The sequence below is a fragment of the Apteryx mantelli genome, chromosome 8, assembly GCF_036417845.1.
Source record: "Apteryx mantelli isolate bAptMan1 chromosome 8, bAptMan1.hap1, whole genome shotgun sequence".
Taxonomy (NCBI): Eukaryota; Metazoa; Chordata; class Aves; order Apterygiformes; family Apterygidae; genus Apteryx; species Apteryx mantelli.
Genome location: NC_089985.1, coordinates 9315285 through 9336549, shown reverse-complemented (window position 1 = coordinate 9336549; position 21265 = coordinate 9315285). Strand labels below are relative to the sequence as shown.

The window sequence follows — 21265 nt, the reverse complement described above, 5'->3', positions numbered from 1 at the left end:
TCTTTAATTGACAAGCATCTGAGATGAACTTTGTCAGAAAATGGGAGCAGGAGGAGTTGGCATTACTAGCATATAAAGATACCTCTGTGCCCTGTCCTCGTGCTCATTATGAGTTAACCCCGTCACAAATGATTACAACTCAGTGTTTATTAAATCTTGATTTTAACTTCTTCATATGATTTTAAAATAACATGGTAATAACTAAAGATAAACTGACCTATATGAAATGAATAATCTGATGAATACTGCAATTGATCTCCTCAGATTAAAACTTTTAACTCAATTAACTTCTTAAACATAATAATTTTCTTGAGCTCCACCATAAAAGAAATTACTAACAGTTGAGGAGACTGAAGATTGGCCAGTCTCTAAAGAACAGACAAATAAAAGAGCAGGATATAGGTTTTACAATCTCTTATCCCCTCTCAATCATTGTATTTTTCTGAAGACTTAAATTTGTCTTTCTGATATTTCCATGCTGAACTGAGTGGCAGAGATGAAAACATGAGCAGTATGTTGAGGTTCCCATAAAACAAAAAGCAGCTTACAACTATGAAAAATATTTTTTTTCTTGCTTACGGCTTATTTTTATACATTTTATAATCTCCTCCTTCTCCTTAGGTAACTTGCTACAGGTTCTTCAAAAGCAAAAAAAAAAAAAAAGCCATTTCACAGGAAACAGTCTATTTGTAAGGCATTTTAGGCTTTCCCCCTCCCCCATTGTTTATGGTATCCGCTTAGGAGTTTAAAAATGTCACTTCCTTCCCTAACAATCTTACCCTCATCCACTTGACAGAAGTTAATTTTTCTCCTTGCTCGATAATCTGTAATTGGTGATGTGAGTGTTTACATAGCGTTTTCCATGCTTAAAACTAAGAAGATAAATTCTCTTACTATTAAAAAAAGGAATCCACTTACTCCCAAAGAGTGAGTTTCCAACACACTTCATGGAGCAGGATTAATTTCTAGTCCCTGCAGAATTGGGGTATCTTCCAGTTCTGTGACACCAATGGGTGTCAGAACTATCCCGGGAACGGTCCTGCACATTTATATTGTTCCCAGTTGCTCTCAGCACTGCAGCATTATAAGACTTACACTCTCAAGAAACTGTGACTTGCCCTCTTCTTTAGCTGAAGGATGAATAAGACTTGATAACCCTGGAGAGCAGACACAGTCTTGGCTACAGCCTCCAACCTCCACAGATTGTATCATCTTTCCCACTAGATTGTATCTTCTTTTCCCAGTCAAGTGGGAATCTTTTCTGGAGCTAAAGCAAAGGGAAGGAAGGGTATGATATCAGTGTGCTGGCATTTTGCTCGGCTCTCTGCAGCACCAATTGTGGGTGCTCTTCAGAAGCTGAGGAGACCATCTAACTCATATCACTACCTGTTATTTATTTATTAAGTGCCAGCAGCAGGCTTAGCAGTTGTCCAAGGTACAGAAAGTTATCAATCCTGACAGTCTTAGAGTCAGAGAAAGAAAAAGAGGAAACATAAAGGAAGGGAATATTAAGTCACTAATGGTAATGTGACATCCCACCAAGATGGTGCTTCTTCTGGCTGCTTACTGTGGAACAGAGGGAAAGAAGTCCTAGAAAGTTCAGTCTAAATAGATACAACAGACCACAGTGGAAGACAAGTTTGATTTGATTTGCCCAAGATCACACGGCAGGCATAGCTTTGTACTAATGGGTAGGTATTAGACACTGTTTTATAGTTGAGAGAGAATGAGGATACAATGTTTAATCGTTCCCCCGAAGAACAGGAAAGAAGTGGGGTGTTACAGTTATGTTATTGGGAGGAAGGTCAAACTGCTAAACCATGCCTCCTTTCTCTGTTAAGCCAAAATTAGTGTTCCTTATTTTACTGTAAACAAAATTGGTAGCGTTGTCAAACATTTCACGTTTTTGACCTTGACTTTTTAAGTGTTTGCAATTTTGTAAAACATACTCTTTTTTCCCCCACAGAAATTGTTTGTGGTATGTATCTCAAATTATGTTATTATTATGGTTATTAAATTTTTATTTTAATTTTTGGCTGAGTGATTTGGATGAGACAAAAATATTAGAAAATACTACAATGTCTAACGTATCAAAGCCACTGTATGTCTTTCACTGTGTCACTCTGTTCTTTCTGCACTTTAGATCAAGTGGTTGATGTTTGAGAGGGGAATGGTCTTGATGTCAAAAATTAGCTTTTAGTGTTCTTGCAAAAGTGTACTTAAAGATGGCTGAGTTAAAAACCTCTGCAAATTGTAGCAACTTTGTATAGCTGTACTTCCAGAAGATTCTGTTCATTCCAAGTATTTTTTTGCTCCTTGGCTACAGGGGCTGAACGGATTTCCCCTGAATTGTTATTTTGACTACTTCGTCTCTTGTTGTAGGGGGGCTTAGAGTAAAGAGAGTGTCCACTCTGTCTCCTCAACTGATCATCAGCTGACCGCCAACTGACACCCCAGCAATGCGGAGGAGACTGTAGGGAGATGGGTTAGCGACGGGGGCATGCCAGCGGAGGGCCGAGAGCAGAAGTGGGTGCATATCCCAAAGGCAGCTTTGCTGGGCAGGACTCCTGGCCGCTCCTCCCAGCTCACATTCCAGGTTGCACAAAGGGGAAGTGGCTCGGCTTCAATTCCATCCCATGTGGGAGCAGAGACACGTTGCTGAGGAACTTTAAGGGGAGAAACAAGCAGTGAGGAAAGATCAGTGGCTCCCCAAATCTAGGGAGTACGTGCTAGTGTTACCATGCTCCAACTGGAAATCCGGGTTTAACTCTTTGGCTTAAGGATGAATCAAACTGCAGCTTGCTATTTAAGACAAACTATTTAGGAGAAGAGGCATGAGCTCTGCACGTGCAAAATCACAGTCATCCAAAAAACTAGCCTTCTTTCTTCCCTCAGTTAACCTGTCTTTGGGTGAGTGCGGATCAGAGATTTCCTGTGATGGGGTAGCATCTTCTTGCATCAGTCTAAGTGAATCTGAGTCTGTTAGGATTTTTGTCCGCACTTTTTTTTTTTTTTTTTTTTTTTTTTGAATAACCCTCTCCATTGCATGGTGAGGCTCATGGGCTAATCAGCTGGTCTCCCTCTTGAATTCTTTCCAGTTATTTTCTGCATCTAACCAATCTAGTTTTGGTTGTTATGGCTAGAAATGTCTAAAATACGGCTAGCATAATCTATAGTAATCAAACTGTAGAGCCAAACCGAAAGCAAAAATCATTAGTTTCCTCTTTTATGTATGACCATATACAAATGATACCTACACTACATCTCTAATTACACATTGTATTTTCCTGCATGTCTTTTAAAACATGAGTCCGCTATGGCCGAGAGAGGTCTTAGGTTTAAAATGTACATCAGTATGTACAGTGTTTGACAGGAAAAAGAAAGATTTTGAAAGAAGATGAAGTTTCCTGGAGCCTGGGGTTTTTTTGGTTTGTTCTTTAAAAGCATAGGAAAGTCCATAAAAACTATGCTTAAAGAACATTAAACATACAATTGCAAGCTCTGAATATTACAAATGATAAAACAGCAACATAAATTACTATTAATAAAATAATGATCATGAGAAGACTGATTGGCAGACCGTATTATGAAAAAAGAGGTTATGACCATAAACAATAGTTAAGAATTAATGGAAGGGAAAAATTCAGCCCTGTTGACACTGGGCAAAGAAAGTTATCCAACTTCATGTTGAAAAGATCAGTAGGAATTCTGCTAAAAGTTCGAGAAGTGTATTTGTTAAACAGCTTTATTGTTGTCACGCAGGTCAATACCCTTCATGGCGAGATACCCGTAATGCATACGCTGTTTTGTGAGATAGCATGTTATCAGCCTTGGAAGATAGTTCTACAGGGAATGTTTTACAGTTAGTATAAACAGAATGAGTTATCAATCCTTTATCAACAATTTCAGCTCATGCGTGTGAAGGATTTGCATAGCTATGCAAGTCAGTGAAGAACAGGACTTAGGCATTATCCAAATGTATCTGGGTAAACAGTTGCTGCTCTTTACAGAGAAAACTTCATCAGTGTGATGGAAATCAAAGCATCATTGGAATTTTTTGGTGGCAGAGCATACATCAGCGGACCCTTCTGGAAAAATCATCCTCATGCATTGGTATCGTGAAAATCCCTCAGAGCAGAAACATTGTTATTTACTCCCCTAGGCCAGAAAGAGCTAGTGTAGAGCAAGGACAAAGGTGGCACTGAGCCCAAGACTATTCTCAGTGAACTTAGCATCTATACATTATGGGTGTAATACCATGTAGAGATAAATGTGATCAGTTCCTCTCACACAAATTCATCCTTGCACTGCACTGTCTATTGATTGGGATTGGGCGTGCTGGAAGGATAGGAGCGTTGAGGGATGTCTCGGCTCCAGGAAGCTTGCTGGGTGTTTCAAATCTGAATCCATCCGCTCTGTGCATGCCCCTTTCCCATTTCTGTCCCCGGTGGGCCTTACGCAGGCAGTATTTCCTTGTGGTCTGGGATGGGTGGATGGAGGTCTTGGACAGGGGAAGGAAGTATTGTTAGGGCTGTCCTGGGTCCTATTGATGTTACCTAAAGCAGGCTGCAAGATACAACTGCTAAAATTTAGCACAATATTACACCACAGAATAAAAAGAGGGGGATAAGGACAGCTAAAAATCATTTAGTTAACTTTTCTGGTTAGGCTCCTTCCCATATACCATGGGACACAACCTGGGTCTAAAGGTTTTGAAATGTTCTTCCTATTTCCCAAAGAGATAAATAATAGACTGTGGCTACTCTGTGACTGTAGAGCTCAACATTTAATTGAAATGTAAGCCAAAAGTAGAAATGTATAGTGTTTAGCAGTAGATAAATTGGCATACAAGTAGTCTCCAAGCTCATTCAGGCACTGGCATCTCTGCTGAGATTGCCAATAAAAGTGCCAAATAGTCCAGTAAATTGCAGTGGTGCTTTCTGTGAGGGAGATCCTAATCTACTAGAAGTTTGAGACTACCAATTAATTTCATATACATCACCAGACATCCATTAAGCAGAACAGTTTTTGGTTAAAAGGATGGGCTGTATTTGCATCTACGGTCTGAAGATGAAAAGCTGCACAGTCCTTTCATGTTTTATTTTCGCTTTAACTTATTTCCTCCCACTATTAGAATCTTAAAAAGAGAAAATTAGGATACATCCCAGACACTCCATAAAAGAGAAAATAATCAGCTTATGTCTCCATTTCTCCTGGGTTTGCAGAGACTTGTAAGAAGCAGATTACCTCTCATTAACAGATTCAGAGATATTTTTTATTCACTTACAAGTAGTTGCTGTACAGGATTTCTCAGGATAATCTGCAAAAGAGTCTCTGAGGAAGTTAAACTTAAACAAACCATTTTATGAAACATCATCTGCTTTCTCAGCTACCAATTCTCTTTTTCAGTTTTATTGATAAGATTACAATAGCGTTCTGCTTCCATAAAATCATGATAAATGTGAATATTTCTTAATTAACATGGTTCTCTGATTTGTTATTTACACTTACCGCTCCTGATAGCGGACAAAGATCATCCTGAAATCGCAGACACAAGAATTTATTGAACAAATTCGCATTCTCTGCAGACCTATCCTTGACTCCAGAAGGACTTCTGTAAACAGGATGGCTTTAAACCATATTTTAATTTTAATAAAGAAGTACATTTCTTATGCACTTATAATGTTAGTTCTAATTTAGATTTTTTGCATTGCATATGGGAACAGATCTTTAGATCCTTAAACTACTTTATTCATCTAAAGTTTCTGCCATCCCTGTTGAAGTAAAATGTGATACACCTTTACAGCTTTTTTTCTCCTATTTTAGATGATCTTATAGATCATTGCCTGGAGAAATCAAGTTTTCTCATCGTTGCATTTGACAATAAGACCTGAAGCAACACCCAATTTGTAAGAATGGAATTGAAATCATACGTTGCACAGCATGCAGTTACTTTGATAACTTAACATCAGGCACTAGAAATAAGGGAGAGATCGGTTGAATAAAATTTGTAGTAGCTTATATGCATCAGTGGAATTGACTATGCCAGCTGAAACTGTGAGTCAGAATATTTAATTCAACTTTATAAAATAAAGGTTTTAACTAAGATAGAAAACCAAGTATGCCTAAAGCTAGGCTTCTAGCTTAATAAAAAGAAACTGTTCAGATCAGGTTTTTCTGCATTTCCTCATATAATACTGGAGACCATAGTATGGTTTCTTTTCAGGTATACGTGTGAAAACATGTGAATTTTGTCACCCAGTCTGAATTTTTATCCTTTTGCACCGATTGTTTCGAGAATTCCTAAAGGTACATCTAATGGCTGGCTTGCTTGCTTTCCTTTAAGTATTTTTATTTATTTGGTAGTTTGGGAGGGAATGTCTGCTGCAATTACTGTTGTTTTGATTGTGTCCACTGAGGAAAATAGACGGGCCTCTGGGAAGCCTCTGCGTGATGGAGGTCATGGCAAGGCATAGCCAAGTGTGCTTCATCTCCCATCGCTGCACACGCTTCCTCTGTTGACTGTGCCAGCCAGAGAAGCAAATTGTTTGAACTCAGCTGCTGGAAACTTCTTTTTACATTTCCCCAAACAAGCAGATTATCACAAGTGACATTTAGTAAGATTGTTTGGGTGCCTTCTCCAGCGACTGGTAACTCTGTAAGGCTGATCAGACTACAAGCAAAGGTCCTTTCTGTCATTCTCTTTTTAGTGTAAACTGACATCTATATACTCTTAACAAAATGTTTAGGTGTATTGCAGTTTTCTAATGGGGATCCTAAAGCTATTTATTTACATCTATTAGTAAATGCCTGTAGTTTTTTGGGGGGAGGTAACTTTTATCAATCTGTTTTAATAATTGAGACAAAAAAAGTGAAGCAACTTGCCTAGGAAGTTGGTGACAGATACAGAAACAGGCTCACAGGGATGCAAGCCCAGCTGTCAAATTCTAAAATCTTTGAGCATATTTCCATAGCATGTGTATTCAAATTTTGTGTACAAACAGACGATTCTAAATCAATACAGGAAGACTCTGAAACTTAAAATGCCTGTTGCCCTATGACTCTTAATAAAAACATCCTGGTCTCTGTAAGCCCCATATGGCTCAAATGTATTTACTTTAATTTAATTCTGCAAGACAAACGTGTTTCACTTGGTCCGTGAAGAAAAGTAAAAAGGTTTAATGTATGTTAATGTTTGATTTGCGCTGCTGTTTTGTGGAAGAATTGAGATTAACTGTACTTTTCATTTGTAATTTCAAATTGCTGATGGGTGCCAACCACAATAATTCAACTTTTCTTGTTAATCAAAAGGAAGAAAATATCCCTTTTTTCCAAGAGAAGTCTATTCAAAATGATATTGCAAGCCTTGGAAATTTCTGGTTTTGGAAAGCTGATAGAATTTGCTGTGACACTTGCTATTATACAAAAGACTGTTTCAGGTTTTTATGTTGCTTTTCACATCTGATATTTATTCTCTTTGTTCTTACTCTCTCCCCACTTGTTCTCATTCATGTAATCTGACTGACATACTTCAAAAAAGAATTGAAGTAATAAAGTGCCAATTTTTACGGTTAACTTTATATATGTAATGTTCTTCCCTAACCACCTCTTGATTAAATAGAAACCCTGTTCTCTTGAAACTTGATGTCATTGTGGTTAGTGCAATTTAGAGCAATAAGTGCTTGAAGACTTGCACTTGCTTCTGAAGAAGCACCCACATCATCTTCTGATCATCATTTCATTATCCCCATGTTATCTGAGCACAGCACAGCCAGGTACTTCATCCATGTAAGAGGCTGAAAAATATGATTCTTATTTTATGAACAGTTACGTGAGAGTTTAGTTGTTTCACCCAGATTAAAGTCCTATCTACTAAACAGTCCTTTCTCCATTTCAGGCCACTCCTTCTGTACCAGATGACTCACTCTGTGCTTCGTGGGAGTTTCCAGTCATAAGAGTTTATTGACCGAGGTATTTTTACTACTATTGACTCCTGTAAGTATTGCAAAGTTAGAGAAGTTATCTGGATTCTGCTTCAGCTCAGTTGGTATTAAATATTGACTCCAGAATTATTACTTGTAAAGCACAAAAGAATGCAACCTCTCTCAGATTCCAGGTTGGATTCAAAGCTGGCAGTGACAAAGGTTTTCCTGACTTCTAAATTAAATAGATATTAGTTGTAAGTCCTGAGAACATGGAACCACACAATTCTGTAAAATGGTATTGTGAATTTTCATACTTTAGTAACTTCACTTAAAATCTGCTCTCTTTGTATGAGCTTAAACACCTAAGCGAAAAGAGCATATTAATGTTTTTTTTCAAATGGTGCTTTTAAAGACATGGTTATCTTACTCCATCTCACATAAGAATACTCTTTTCTGTGTTGGAAATGAAATGTATTTACAGGGAATATGCTGCAATGCCTTGATAGGCTCAAGGATTTCAGCAGATGAAGAGATGAAAAAGAAAGCACAGGTCATGTATTTACAGAGATACAAGATTTAATTCTGGTCTTAGTTAGATCAGTGCAAGTTCACTGAATGAAATCTGACTGTTTCACTCTTATCTGTCAAAGTATTACAAATATATATGTCAAAGATGAAATCTCAGTCAAGAGCATCAAGTGGATTTTGAATTCTCCCTAGCAGGTATTTCTATTTGAGGATCTCTTTATTAGAATTAATAGCTTGGAAATGACGACCTGAGGCGCAGGGGAAAAGCCTTCATATAAGCCGTTAAGGAAGGTCCTACATACATACTTTAAAATGTTGCAGAATCATTAGTTAAGAAATAATAATTTGCTAGAGCTTTTTAGGTATTAAAAATCAGTATCTTTAAAACCAATAACTTTAAGATTAAACTGATTGTTTTTCTCTGTGTGAGGGTTTTTCCATTATTCACGTGAGCCTCCCACATTTGGATGTATAAGCCCATTGCTCCACTAAGTGGGACTTGTGGCAATATCCTCTATTCCTACCCATTTCTCTTCAGGATCCTTACCCCCTTCTCACGCCTATTCTAATCCTTCTCTCCCCCTCCCAAACTCCTATCTGCTCCATATGGCTTCCTGCTTCCTTATTTCCTGTTTGCTCTGCTGTGTCCGCTCTTCTCTCAAATGCAGAGATCAGGTAGGCTATTCTTGAACCCGAGCAACTTCTGTGACCCACTGTTTCCTGAGATTCTGCCATAACGGCATCAGCTCAGCATCACTTTTTTTCTTCTTCTTCTTCTCCAGAAACTGAAGAAAAGGGGAGAGCAGTGGCAATCAAACTTTCCATTGGAAATGTAACTCTATCCTTAACAAGAGAGAGGCAGCAGTGACTTTGTAATATACCCATATTCTTTGTGCTCGTCTTTGGAATGTCCAGATGACTCTCAGCACTGAGCCTATTTCATCATTAAAACATTAATACTCTTTTAGAGAAGAAAATAGAAAAGATGCATGAGTACATAGCATCAAATGTAGCAAAATATACCAGCAATAGGATAATTTCCAAGCCTGCATAAGAGTATGTGCTGTGCACACCATGTAAATAGTCTGGTGTGTACTCTTAATATGGAGACAAAAGTTTTTTTTGTTTGTTTGTTTTTGTTTGTTTTTTAATACAATATGTACATTTACTTCAAAACAAGAAAATATATCTTTGTAGAATGGGTTGTATCTTTTCTCAACTAGGTTTGTATTTTGCTTAGTAGAGAATTGTTATGCTATAACAGTGTATTTACTGTTGACTTTAAGTTGCTATATTAGTGAGCTATAGCTGTAGACTCTTCTGTATGATTGATATGATACTTGCTTATTGAGGTATAATTAAATCTTTCTGTTTAATGTTATTATTAACCTGTCATAACATCCTGTATTTTAATGAACTATTTTGGCCTTTTGTCTTCTTGCAGCGGTGCCTCAGAATGTGTTAGTTTCAGAGAGAGAGGATAAAGAGCAAGACATCTGTCTACAGTACAAAAGATGACCTTTTGTGTCTATATACACAAGTTTTCCTTCCAGATAACAGGATGAGGGATTGATTATTAGCTGTAATGCTGACTAGATGAAAGTAAACTGAGGTTTGCTTCATGCTCATTTTCGTAACAAGTGGGCCACCTTGTTGCTGGAGAATGGAGTCATACAAGTGTGTTCAGAACCAAGAATTACTTCCCAGAAGATTGTTCCATTACTTATAGCCGGATAAGCATTGTATGTCCTACTCCAGTATAAGCAGGTAAAGCTCTGGTGGCACCGTCTAAATCACAAGGAAACCAGCTGGAGGGGTCAGAAGTCATGTTCAGGACAGTCTCGGTCTCTTCCCCTCTTAGACTGTCAGGGTATAAACGGATCTCCTTATGTTACCCAGTTTCCTGTGCTGCGGTTTCAATGTGCTTTGGGTATGGCCCAGCATGACATAATTTTGCTCTCTTCCCCTGTCCCCCAAAGTCCTTCCTAGCAACAACCTGCTGACAGAAGGGGATTGAGAATTGCTTAGGTTTGCTGGCAGCGATGCTCTTAACTTTGGAGAAATTGTTCTCTGCATTCCTTGTGGCATGACAAAATGAAAGTCGTATTGATATCTGGACCTTGGTTAACCATTCATATTGTATCAGACCAAAGCAGTGTGTAGTATCATCAGCTCTTTCTTTTTTAAATAACACAATAACTCCAGTCAGAAATATATGTGGTACTACTTCAAGCACACTCTTGCTGCAGGAGAGTTAGCTGTGCTGACATATCATTACTACAAGAGACCTATCAACTTGTGGTCATCTTTCACTGATCTTTTAGCCACATGCTGTATTCCAGCTTTCTCAGAATATAATTAATACTAGGATGTCAAAGTCTTCCTTTGATTCTCGTATCAATTTCTATCTAATTGAGTAGAGTTTCCTGTTTCCTAAGCATACTTCTGGAGACACTTCTACCATAAAAGCAGATTTGGCTTTACACAAGAGCAAGCGTACCTTTATGAGCATTCCTGAACCTGAAAAGATACCAGGATATCTTTTGGTGATAACTATCTTCTTATCACTGGCAGTAAATCAGAACTTAGTCTTTGACCATATTTGACAGAGCTGATGCCTCTAAGCAGTACAGAGATCTGGATTTAGATAGGAAAATAGCTAGGAGAAGTTCACTTAAAAATTAAAATTAGGAATGGGAAAGTACCAGTCTGATGAGTAAGTACCTAATTCTCCCAAGCTTTTTGGTTGGAGTGTGTTCTTGATTTGTCCTGTTTGAATTTTTTAACTAAAAATTCTGGAGTTTTCCCAATTCATAAAACAAGGGAAATTCTTGTCTACCTCACAAAAGTAGTATGAAGATTTATTTTTACAGACAGAAAAGCTTGCAACGTGGGTCCTCTAAGTCTGACTTTATTTTTAAGGCCCAAGCCCTTTAACACAAGATAAACCATCTCTATGCTTTAGAATGGTTTTACTGGCAAAGAGCAATTCATTTTCTCACATTTCCTGGGAAACTTGAATTATTTTTTCTATGAAAAGCTTTTAAAATAATGCTTTTTAAGATATTATAAACTAGCCCTCATCTGCCCCTCCCTAGCAGAATGACTAACTCATTCAGTCATATGGGATGATGGTAGTATGTGGAATGTTTAATATTGGCTCCTGCAAGAGACAGTTAATTATGGATCAGTAAAATTTGCAAAAAATGGGATTGATTGTAGAATGTATGTTTCTCCCATGTTTTTGAAAATGGATAGTGATAACTCCTCTTTCCATTCTCTAGGGAGTCCTTAGCTGCTTCCCCTTCCCTAACTTACGTTCCTGTTCATTCTCCAGTACAAACAGTGTGTGATGGCCACTACTCTACTGTCCTTTGAGAACAGGTTAGTAAAATGTCCTTACAGCTTCCGCTTCGTGCATGTTTTGTGCATAAAAGCTAATGTTTGAAAAACTTATTCTGAAGTTGATAAATACTGCAAGAACAGTAAATCTAGTTTAAAACATAAAATGATTAACAAATATCGAACATCTTTTTACTGGCAACCTATGCCAAAAAATCTACATCATTTGCATAATAATGCGTCAATACCCTGAAAATGGGTTCCTGTAGATCAACAGAATCATCTGTTAGCCTTAAATTTCAGGATAAAAAAGTTAATCTTTTTCTGAGATGAGAAAAGGAGAATCTGTTTTGCATATTATGAATGGAAGAGGCTTGCCCTGGTAGAAAGCAACTGATGTGTAAGTTTTGAAGTGATTAAAACATGAACAGTATCTCAATCGCCAAATTATGAAAGATGTAAGGAAGGGGGCAGCTTTGTTCATTTCTTTTAAAATGCCTAGGCATTTTAATAGGGGCCTTTTGAAGTAGCCTACCTGAGCTCCATATACTTGAGTGGGTTTGAGATCTTTCAAGGTAAAAGACTATATTATTTAATGCCATAATTAGATATTGAATGCCATACATTTAATATAAAATATAAAATAGTGTATCTTAAATTGCTTTGGTTTATAGCCTAATGATAAACTAGTTTGCAACTTTAATGCAGTCAAGGCACTGGCATTCAGTCATTGTGTTTAAACCTGTTTTGAACAGTGGCAGCTTGGCAGTAAAACACCACTGGGAACTGCACTGATAAAAGCAGCAGTGGAAAATATTAGGGGGAAAATCCTAGTGTTGATACAACTATGTCCAAATCCCAGTTTGGAAAATCAGCTTCCTTTCTCCCACCTCCCAAGTCTTTCCTGAAGGCTATCAAATGAGTCACACTGAAATCTGTGATTCAGCAGGAAGCTGGAATGCAGATAATGTGAAGTTAAAAGAAAAGTTGCAAAGAATTGAAAAGTAAACAGTCACTTTGGCTAAATTTTCAGTTAGTTACACGTACCCAAGGGTATTCCATGTACTTCATTCCCAGCGGCTACTTCCTCCCATATACCCCCCCCCCGACCCACCCCAAAAGACTAAAGTGCAGAGAAGCTTAGTGACAGGAAATACCTCAAATGCATTTTAAAACAGTTAAAGACTTATGGCTTCTGGGGCCCTTGACTCTCCGTGACTATTAGAGCTTATTGAAATTGCCTTAAATCCTCCCCTGACAGCGTTGGAAAGTCATTTCACTTAGCATTCAGAGAGGAAATTTGCCTTCCCAGGCTGCTGCTGCATTTTACTAGCTAGCATTCAGCTAAGGGCAACAAATACTTGATCTCGGAAGGCAGAGGTGGAGCAGCAAAGCTGTGCAAACAAATCCTGCTCTGATCTTGCCCAAGAAACATGGGCCACGTTAGGAGCTTCTCTTTAAGTACTGCCTAGCAGATGCAAGCGGCCTTATTCAGAGTTTCTCCCTGGGGTGAGTGCAATGGTTTCTAAGTCAGTTGAGGTACGCTAGTTTATATTAGTTACTCTGGTGTCAGGTTCCCATGAAGCTCCTGAGGGTGCCAGAGGGGGCAAGCAGTATATTGAAATACAGCAGATCACCTCACAGAAAAATGCAGGGAGGAAAAATCAAATCCTTGTTGCTGCAAAGCTGTTGAGCTGTTAGGACCAAGAGAGAGCCTGGCAAAGGCAGGTGCGCAGCTCATACTGAGCTTCCGCACGTAACCCTGTAGCCGCTCGTGTACTGATTGCACCTTCAGGTGCAAGTTCAGCGCTGAGACCTTCCCCAGGCGGAGGCACCTTTAGCCAGGTGCCGCGTTGTCCTTGCAGCGACCCGAGGGCTCACCGGGAGGGACCCTGCGGTGTCGCCTTCCCCGCGCCACCGAGCGGGTTTCTGCTACCTGCTGCCGCTGCCAGGCAGCCCCTCTGTGGGTTTTTTCTTTTCTTTTTTTTTTTTTTCTTAGCGTGTACGTGAGGAATTCCTGTTCGTACGAAGTCATCTCAGCTGCCGTTTGCTCCGCAGCGGCGGGCGGGCGGGCGCGGAGCCCCCGGCCGCAGGTAAGGCTGCCGCCGCGGGAGGGAAGGGAAGGGAAGGGGCCGCGGGTCCCACCGGCGCCATCGCCCCTTTAAGGGGGCGGCGCGCGCCCCCCCGCGGAGCATTCCGGGGGAAGGGGGCGCGCGGCGGCGGCGCCGGGCCGCTGGCGGGCTCGAGCCCGAGCCCGAGCCCCGGCGGCGGGACTCGTCTCCCGGCGTGCCCCGCGCCGCAGCCCCCACCCCCGCCCGGATCCTGCCCCGCCCGCCCGCCCGGCCGCCGCCGCCGCCCGCCCAGCCCGAGCCAGGCGCGGAGCGGAGCGGCGCCGAGGGAGCGAGCGAGCGAGGGAGCGAGGAGCGAGCCGGGAGCCGCCCCGGCACCCGCGCCGCCGGCCCGCGCCGGGCCCCTCCGCCGCCAGCCGCCCCCAGCGCCAGCCCCGCCGCCGCCGCTGCCGGCCGGCGCGATGGGCGGCGGCGAGCGCGCGGCGCCGGCCGCTGCCGCCGGGCGGGCGCGGGCGCGGGCGCTGCCGCGCTGGCTGCTGCCGCTGGCGCTGGCGGCGCTGGCCGGCCGCTGCGGCGCCGCCATGGACGAGTGCGTGGAGGAGCGGAGCGGGCGGCCGCAGCGCTGCATGCCCGAGTTCGTGAACGCCGCCTTCAACGTGACCGTGGTGGCCACGAACACGTGCGGCTCCCCCGCCGAGGAGTACTGCGTGCAGACCGGCGTGACCGGGGTCACCAAGTCCTGCCACCTGTGCGACGCCGCCCAGCCCCACCTGCGGCACGGCGCCGCCTTCCTCACCGACTACAACAACCAGGCCGACACCACCTGGTGGCAGAGCCAGACCATGCTGGCCGGCGTGCAGCACCCCAACACCGTCAACCTCACGCTGCACCTGGGTAAGCCCCGCGGCGGTGCACGGGGGGCTCGGGGGCCGCCCGCCCCCCTCCTCCTCCTCCTCGCTGCCTCGGGAGGGGAGCGGGCGGGCGGCTCCCCCTCGGGCACCCTTGGTCCCTCTTTCTGCGTCGAGGCATCGTGTGGACTCGCCTGATAACCGCTCTGTCCCCGCTTTAGCGAGCGCCTGCTCTCCTGGAAATCGTGGCCGTATGCAGCTGTTGCTCTCGCAGAGCGTAGCTGCGAATGATCGGTTTCTGTATCGAGCGTGGTGGCAAAGTAACTCGAGTGATAGATAACATGGGCAACTCTAGGGCAGGAAAGGCCATGGACCTCCATCATGCTGAGCTGAGAAGAGCAGAGCTAATTTCCCTTTCAGATTTCTCACCATCAGCTTGATACTGTATGCAGTGGCTCCTGGTGCCTGTGGTGCCAGCGTTGTGAGAATAAGTTTACAGAACGCATATGCCTCCCTTTTCCCCTATTTTCTGTCTGCTGTGGTGTAACGCTGAACGCTTGCTATTTAATAACTTGCACCGTTTACTGCATCTTTAGCCGTTTTATATGTGCTCGTCATACCTAGTCATAAATTGGAAAAGACAGCTTTGTTTTCCTCTTTTCTCCCATAGAAGGGGCTTTGTTACTCCATTCCCTAGAATGCCCCACACTAGTGGTGTTTCTTCTAAATGCGTGGTCCAAACTCTGCACCTAATTTCTGAAATGAAATCTGGCTGTCCTGTCCTTAACGGATGCTTGCCTTAAGCTCACAGGAGCTCCTCCCACTTAAATTAGAGTTGCAGGAATGCTTCTTTTCCCAAACAAGGACTTTGTTTCCTCTCTCTTTGCCCCCTCCTTCTAAACTAATAGTCTCATTCCTGCCTGTCAGAAGCTTTGCACCGTCGTCTTGCTCTTCATTCTTGCCCTCTAATAAGGACAGGAGCAAAATCTTTGGTGAGAGAGTAACGTGTGAAGACCAGTTGTTACCTTAATACAAAGGTGAAGACTTAGGGTCTGATTTGTCATGCGGGTCTTCCTTATTCTCCACCATACGGAAAAATCATAGTAAAAATAAAACAGAATAAATGTAAGACAAAAATGAAAAAAACCTTCTGGGGGAGAGAGGAAACAGAGACTGAATATCATTGTTTGTGGAAATGCTGAGCTATATTTTGAAATTCTTCTTCCTGCTCAAGGGTTAAATTGCTGCTTTGTTGTGTTGAAACTTAATTAAAGGCCACAAAGCTCTTCTATAGCTAATCCCGTTGCCCACAAAACAATGAGAAATGTGTCTGCTCCAAGTGGTAATAAATTGCTGAAACAGATTTTTGCTGTATGTAAACAAGCCGACCTCACTAAATTCTCGCTTTCTTTGCTTTGTTTCAAGCAAATGTTTACTGCAAAGTTTCTTGATATGAATGGGATCCTTTTACTAGAGGGTTTGCTCCATATTGGACATAACCTTTTCACTCCTAAGCGGCAGACTTTTTTTTTTTCCCTGAAGAATGATTATACTTGTGAAACAGTAGTCCATGGAGAAAAAGGGACATTGAAAGTTTTAAGGAATTGCTTAATTGAAGCCTGCAAGCTAAGTGCTTGCTAGTTATGCTGTCAATTCACAAAACACAAACTTTAAGCAGTGTAGTTTGCACTTGTGTTCTGCAGTAAGCATGTCTTATCTAATGCAGTGGAAAGTTGAGATTGTAGACTTTTCTGACAACAAACTTGGAATTCATGGAGAATAAGGCTGATCTGAAAAAATGGAAAAGTGATAAACACTGTAGAAAGATGTGTGTGTAGATATATGCAAGAGCACATCAGTATTCTGTTATTCTGAGATGGTGTAGTCTTTACAGTATTATGGTTGGGAAGAGTACTGGATGATCTGTCAGTATGTGCAGTAGTTGGTATTTCTAACAGAAGCCATGGAATTTAGTCATGTAAAAGGAGAAAATGAGTTTTCTAATTAATTAGCATTCTCAGAATTTTCTTAGGAATAAAGTATCTTAGCCTTCACTTTGGCTTGCAAACAAGATTATTTTTTCCCCCTGCTCTATTCATTCAGCTATTTAAGCTATCTCAATATGGAGGAAAGGTAATTGTTTAGAACTGGGAAACAAACCAGCCAACAGAAAATTAAAACCAGAGTTTAGATACTCATTGCTGTTTATGTAATTAAACAAAGCAAAATTAAAAAACTTATATTTAACAGTCAGTGTTGAACCTTAAACTAGCTGTAGTTTTAACATGCATAATGTGTTTCTCAGTTTTTTTTTGGGGGGGGGGGGTAAACTTGGAAAAAAAGATGTGCAAAGATGCCTTGGGTTCCAGAACTTGTGATGAATGTGGTGTTTCAAAGCTCAGGCTTTCAGGGAGATGGAGATGATTATGCTAAATCCTTTACTGGGGATCACCTGCTAACTGCATTCATCTGTCTCAGCAGCCAATAAAATTTCAGTTTCCTGAAGTGTTTCTGTATGTTAGGAGCTTCAGAACAAATATGCCATGTGTAAGCTTACATAATTCTTCAGATAAGGGGAGGTAGTTTTTAAGGCCTCTCTTCCTTTATCTTTTGTACCCTGGGGATTTTTATACAGGACGGTGTTGTTTTTTAAGGCAGGAACCTGAGATCTGATTTCACCTTTTCTCTCCTTTTTTATAGTTCATTGTACTAATCCTTTATTATCAGTACAAAAATTATTTTGTGGGCACTTCATAATACTTCATGTTACTTTGGTGTTACTGTTACATTTGAATCTGTGCACCTCTATATAATGCATGTTCTTTGAAAAGCAATATGTTCATAATCCTGGACTCTGAAGAAATGTGTGCATTTTGTTAATGAAGACAATTACATTTTCAGAACATATTACTGATGAAGTAATATTATAGCATTACAACATGATCGTTGACAGTCTTAATTTCAGGTTTGTTTCCAGACTATTGTAACTTCATGAACTTGTATATTTTTAGATTAGAATACTACTTTTATGAAAAATCTGTCTGGCTGACTTTGAGATGTTTGAGCATGCTTTTGTTTATTTTTTCCCAGTTAGATTTTCAGATGGTGTGTTTGTAATGTAAAACCGTTCAAGAGTAGGATCCTGGTTATGGATATGGTGGCGGTGGAGTAAGGTTTAAAAACAGTAATAGTAAAGTGTCAAGCAGTTTGTTCACGTGCTATGCTAGCAGTAAATACTCTTGAACATTTTTGTATGCGTTGTTGAGTTGCTTACTGAAGAAGTACAGAGTACCAAAAATGCCCTTTCAGTCTTGAATGCTCAAAGCTTCTCCGCAGCATTACTCTGTTCCGGTTCTCGTGGATTCTTCAAACATCTTTGTTTGAATGAGCTATTGCATGCTACACTTGGATGTTACGTGCCTGCGGGCTGCGTTCCCCACAGAGCACCACAGTCTGCAAGACACTTAATTACTGAAACTGATAACAGAGGAAGCAAAGGGCTTGACAAGTATTTGTGTGCTCTGTAGGACATAAATGCATTTTAGGATACAAGGCCCTTTTATGAAGTTAGTTCTGCATGATCCTTAAGGGTTAGACTGTACGTTGAAACTGGTATCCTTGTTTGATATCACATTTGCCTTTAGTCTTAAAAGCACTGGTAGCCAGAATATTTAGCACAACTTTGAACCCATTCTGGAGTGATAATATCCACTCTGGGCTTCCAGCATGCAAATGCTGACCTGTATCGAAGGATCCTGAGTTTTTGGCAGTTTGGGATGTTCAGATTAATGTGCAATGATATTCAATCCATATAGATCAATGTTACATTTCTGAAGAGTCTGCAAAAGGTAAATCAGAAAAGCAGGTCAGGCGTCAGTATGTGAAAATTGACTGTAGAGATTTGTAACTTCTTTGAAACTTCTTAGAATTCACAGTTCAAAACAAGTTTGAAAAACTTTATTTTGGGGTCTAGATGCTAGCAAACAGCTTGTTACTGAAAAATACAGTGCAGATCATTGTTACTAAGTACAGCTAAAGACTTGGATCCCGGGAACGTTTGAAAAGCAGATCTCTCTGTCCAGTAGTTAGGATATCACTGAGGAGATGGGAATTGGGAAATTCCCAGTCCCTTTACAAGGAATATCCAGAATTATAAAAGCTGCTTCTCTTTGTATGAGAAGGTATAAAAACCCTCTAAGTAGGATTCCTCCCCCAAGAATTCAGGAGACCTGAGTTTAAGTTGCACCTTTGAATTTGGGGAAGGGGGATTTGAACCGACATCTCAGGGTAGTGGGAGACTACTGCTATATCCTTTTCTTTTCTTCACCTTTTCTTAAAAGCATCCCTCTATTTCCCCTATTTTTGCAGTTCATCAGATGGGGTCAAGTCTAAATTAGAAAGAACTCAACAAATTTCCCCCCTCATCCTCCCAATGCCCACATGTATTCCAAAAATAAAGGACTTTGGTGTAGTGGTGACAGTTTTAAGCAGAACATGGATGCTAAAAAATTACAATATGTAGTTACTTTTGTCTTAGCTTTTTTGAAGCAAGAGTGTCACATAAGAGAACGGCACTCATTGTGAAACTAATGCTTGGAGCATTGGTGTAGTTCTGGCATCTCACCAGCATTTCATATGCATACGTTTTAGTTACAGCTTTGCTACTTAGGTCTGTAACATGCCAAAGCAAAGCCATGTGTTAAAGATCTTCCTTCAAACATTGAGAGAAGGGGAAAGGAAAAGAATGGAGGTGGATCTCTTTTTTTCCCCCGCCCCTTTTTTTTTAATATACGTTGCTGGACAATGGCTTGTATTTTGTCAGATTTCATACCTTTTTTTCATACCTCTTTTTTCAGAGCAAATGCTCATTTCTCCTTCCTGCAGCTCTAATTTCTGTGTACTTCTTGTTGCTGCTGCTACTGTTCCTGCACAGCTTTTTATCCATCTTTCCATGGATTTCTATGTGTGCCTCCCTGTTTCCTTCCCAATTAGTCCTACTAGTGTCATCTCTTTCCTTTCTTCCCACCAGACATTTTTATTCTCTGCCCAGATCATCTCGATTTTAACTATAATGATCCCAGTGTGTTGTTCCTCTGACAAAGAGGCAGCATCCGCAGCACACTGGTTGCTGTTAATGGCAATAGGGTGGCCCCGTCTCCATTAAGTACAGGCAAGCTTCTATAAGCCGCTTGCAGTCTAAGAACAAGCTGGTCTGTGTTTCCGAGGGCATTCAGGAGGGATCGAGGTAACTGGCCCTCTGTGGCTCGGCAGGGAGGGTGCCCAGGAGACCTGCTTGACTAATGACCCCGGTGCCTCAGCTGTGTGCTGAGGGCTGCCCTGCCGAGCCCAAGGATCCGGGGCAGAGGCCTGGCCTTGCCGGCTGGGTGTTACAGGAGTCTCTGCCCGACTCCCACCCCTCTTCCCTTTTCCCTGGAAAAGGAGCCAGCACAAGGTGCTGGAAAGCAGCCCTCTGTTAGCCTGCCTTTCAAGAAAAAGCAAAATTGCTGGCTGCCACAGTTACAAACTTGTCAGCTGTGTTTGTAGACAGATCGTGGCTAGAGCTGAATGTTGCTGCTCACAGATTCTTTTGAAATCCGTACTGTAGACTGTAGAGCCTAGCTTACAGATGTGTTGCACCAAGACAGGTGGGGTCTTGTACAGGCTAAATAATGAAAAACTTGTAAAAGCGCCTGGTTGTTAGGAGAAAGAGGTTGCATGTCTCCCCCACTTTCCTCTTTCCAAACTACTCAGTCCTTTCTTTGGCTTTGAGGAGAGTGATGATGCTTGGTTATATAGACTCTGTCCACAAAATGCAGTTTGGGGTATGATTGCCATTTGAAGGCATTTATAAGGAAACGCGGGCAAGATGCCGGTTTTTATGTTCAGCCTCAGTTTGATTTGCCAGTTGTTTGCAGCAGAGAAGTTTTTTTTTTTTTAATACAGAAAAGCAGCTTTTTTTAAGGAAGGGCTATATAATGTGGCTTAATTCAAATATTTAATTTATGCAACTATGATGTAATCAGTTTTGCTTTAGCACAGCTAAAGATAGCACAGAATGAAATTGTTAGTTTGATGGTTACTCTGTTAAAACTCTACTAGGCTGCTGATCGTTGTCTTCCTACGAAATAACCACAAAACTAAATGCAAACAATTAGTATGCTTGTGAAATTCTGCATAGAGAAGTGCAATTTAAAAACTTGCAATTTGGGAAACCATAATTAATACATTGGGAGAGCATTTCTAGCACTTACATTGGTGTTAAGGGGAGGGTGCGTGTGTGTATTGTGTGCGTAATTGCAGTGTGTCTTTAATTTATGCTCTTTCTCAGTTAATAACTTTAATTTTCAAATCAATGCTTTTAAGGGAATCTCTTGCTGCCCTAGTGAGAAAATGTAATTCATTCCTTTTCCATAATCGAGTTGTTCCTGTGTAGCTGTATGTTATTCTCAAAGAGCTGAGTTTAGAGGGGGCAGTCTGAATAACTTTAGCTTCTTAATGTGAGTTTCCTTCTTTAGCAGGCTTATACTGGGTCTGTAATCTTTCTTTAATAAAG

The 21265-nt window shown here is 41.1% G+C and overlaps 1 protein-coding gene across 1 annotated transcript in view; it reads left to right on the top strand.

Annotated features, from left to right (window-relative positions):
• The first annotated feature begins 14383 nt into the window (after nt 1-14383).
• LAMC1 (laminin subunit gamma 1) overlaps nt 14384-21265 on the top strand; it is an 83562-nt gene continuing 76680 nt past the window's right edge. The window contains exon 1 of the mRNA XM_067300557.1: nt 14384-14758. Within this exon, the coding sequence (XP_067156658.1) occupies nt 14446-14758 (313 nt within the window). The 5' untranslated portion in view covers nt 14384-14445. The remainder of the gene's footprint in view (nt 14759-21265) is intronic.